Source organism: Nanorana parkeri, unplaced genomic scaffold (assembly GCF_000935625.1).
Source record: "Nanorana parkeri isolate BGI_ZX_2015 unplaced genomic scaffold, ASM93562v1 scaffold3885, whole genome shotgun sequence".
NCBI classification, from domain to species: Eukaryota; Metazoa; Chordata; class Amphibia; order Anura; family Dicroglossidae; genus Nanorana; species Nanorana parkeri.
The window spans coordinates 10,559-11,356 of NW_017310152.1; the positions used below are offsets into that span (position 1 = coordinate 10,559).

The 798-nt window shown below is 49.0% G+C and overlaps 1 protein-coding gene across 1 annotated transcript in view; it reads right to left on the bottom strand.

Annotated features, from left to right (window-relative positions):
* Positions 1 to 171: 171 nt before the first annotated feature.
* The window catches only part of BCKDK (branched chain ketoacid dehydrogenase kinase), a 13,601-nt gene continuing 12,974 nt past the window's right edge, over positions 172 to 798 (bottom strand). Inside the window, exon 14 of the mRNA XM_018575407.1 lies at positions 172 to 407. Coding sequence (XP_018430909.1) covers positions 263 to 407 — 145 coding nt within the window. The 3' untranslated portion in view covers positions 172 to 262. The remainder of the gene's footprint in view (positions 408 to 798) is intronic.

Consider the following 798-nt stretch of genomic DNA (forward strand, 5'->3'; position numbering starts at 1 on the left):
AGCGGAAAGAAAAAAAAAATTAGGGTTCACGTTGGCTCCTGTAGAAGGCAAATTCAGGATCCAAGTTGGCTCTTTTGGGGTTCACAATTGCTCTCGTTGAAGACAAGCAAACCGGGGTGTGGAGGACACCGATCCCATGAGTCAGCGGGATGATGGTGGTGGTAGTGGTGGTGAGGATGGTGGTGGTGGTAGGTGGGGTTGTATGGGACAATGCAGCCGATCCTCTGTGGATAAAAGCTGTAGAGACTCCGGACTCTCCTCCTCAGATGCGGAAACTCTCCTCCTTCCCGTCGATGTGTTTGATACGCAGGTAAACGTCCGTTCCGACGCCCTGAAGAGATTTGATGCAGAGGGAACCGCCCAGGTACTCGGCGTACGCCCGGGAGGTCGGCAGGCCAAAGCCAAAGCTGGGACAAAAAAAACAATAAGCATAAAAAAAAAAAAGAATATATATATATATATATAGTCACTACATTCTTCTACAGAACTATCACAACAGACGCTTCACACTGAGACTCCAAACACCCGACTCGTATTAAAACCAGACCATGTGACTCGCCAAACGTTTTGTAATGGTGTCCAGTAGGTCTTGTGACTTAACACAGGATGCATAGCCGGTTGAGGGAACATAGCTTTCCTGCAATGCAGTTAAGCAGTACATCTTGGACGCAGGCTTTTGATTGGCAGTGGCTCCTTGCAGCACCGCTCTCAGAACCAGCAGCCTGTAGTAGCTTAGGGCCACGCTGTGGAACCCCACTATGTCCCCTGCAAATCCATACATTGATCTGCTTACGCAAT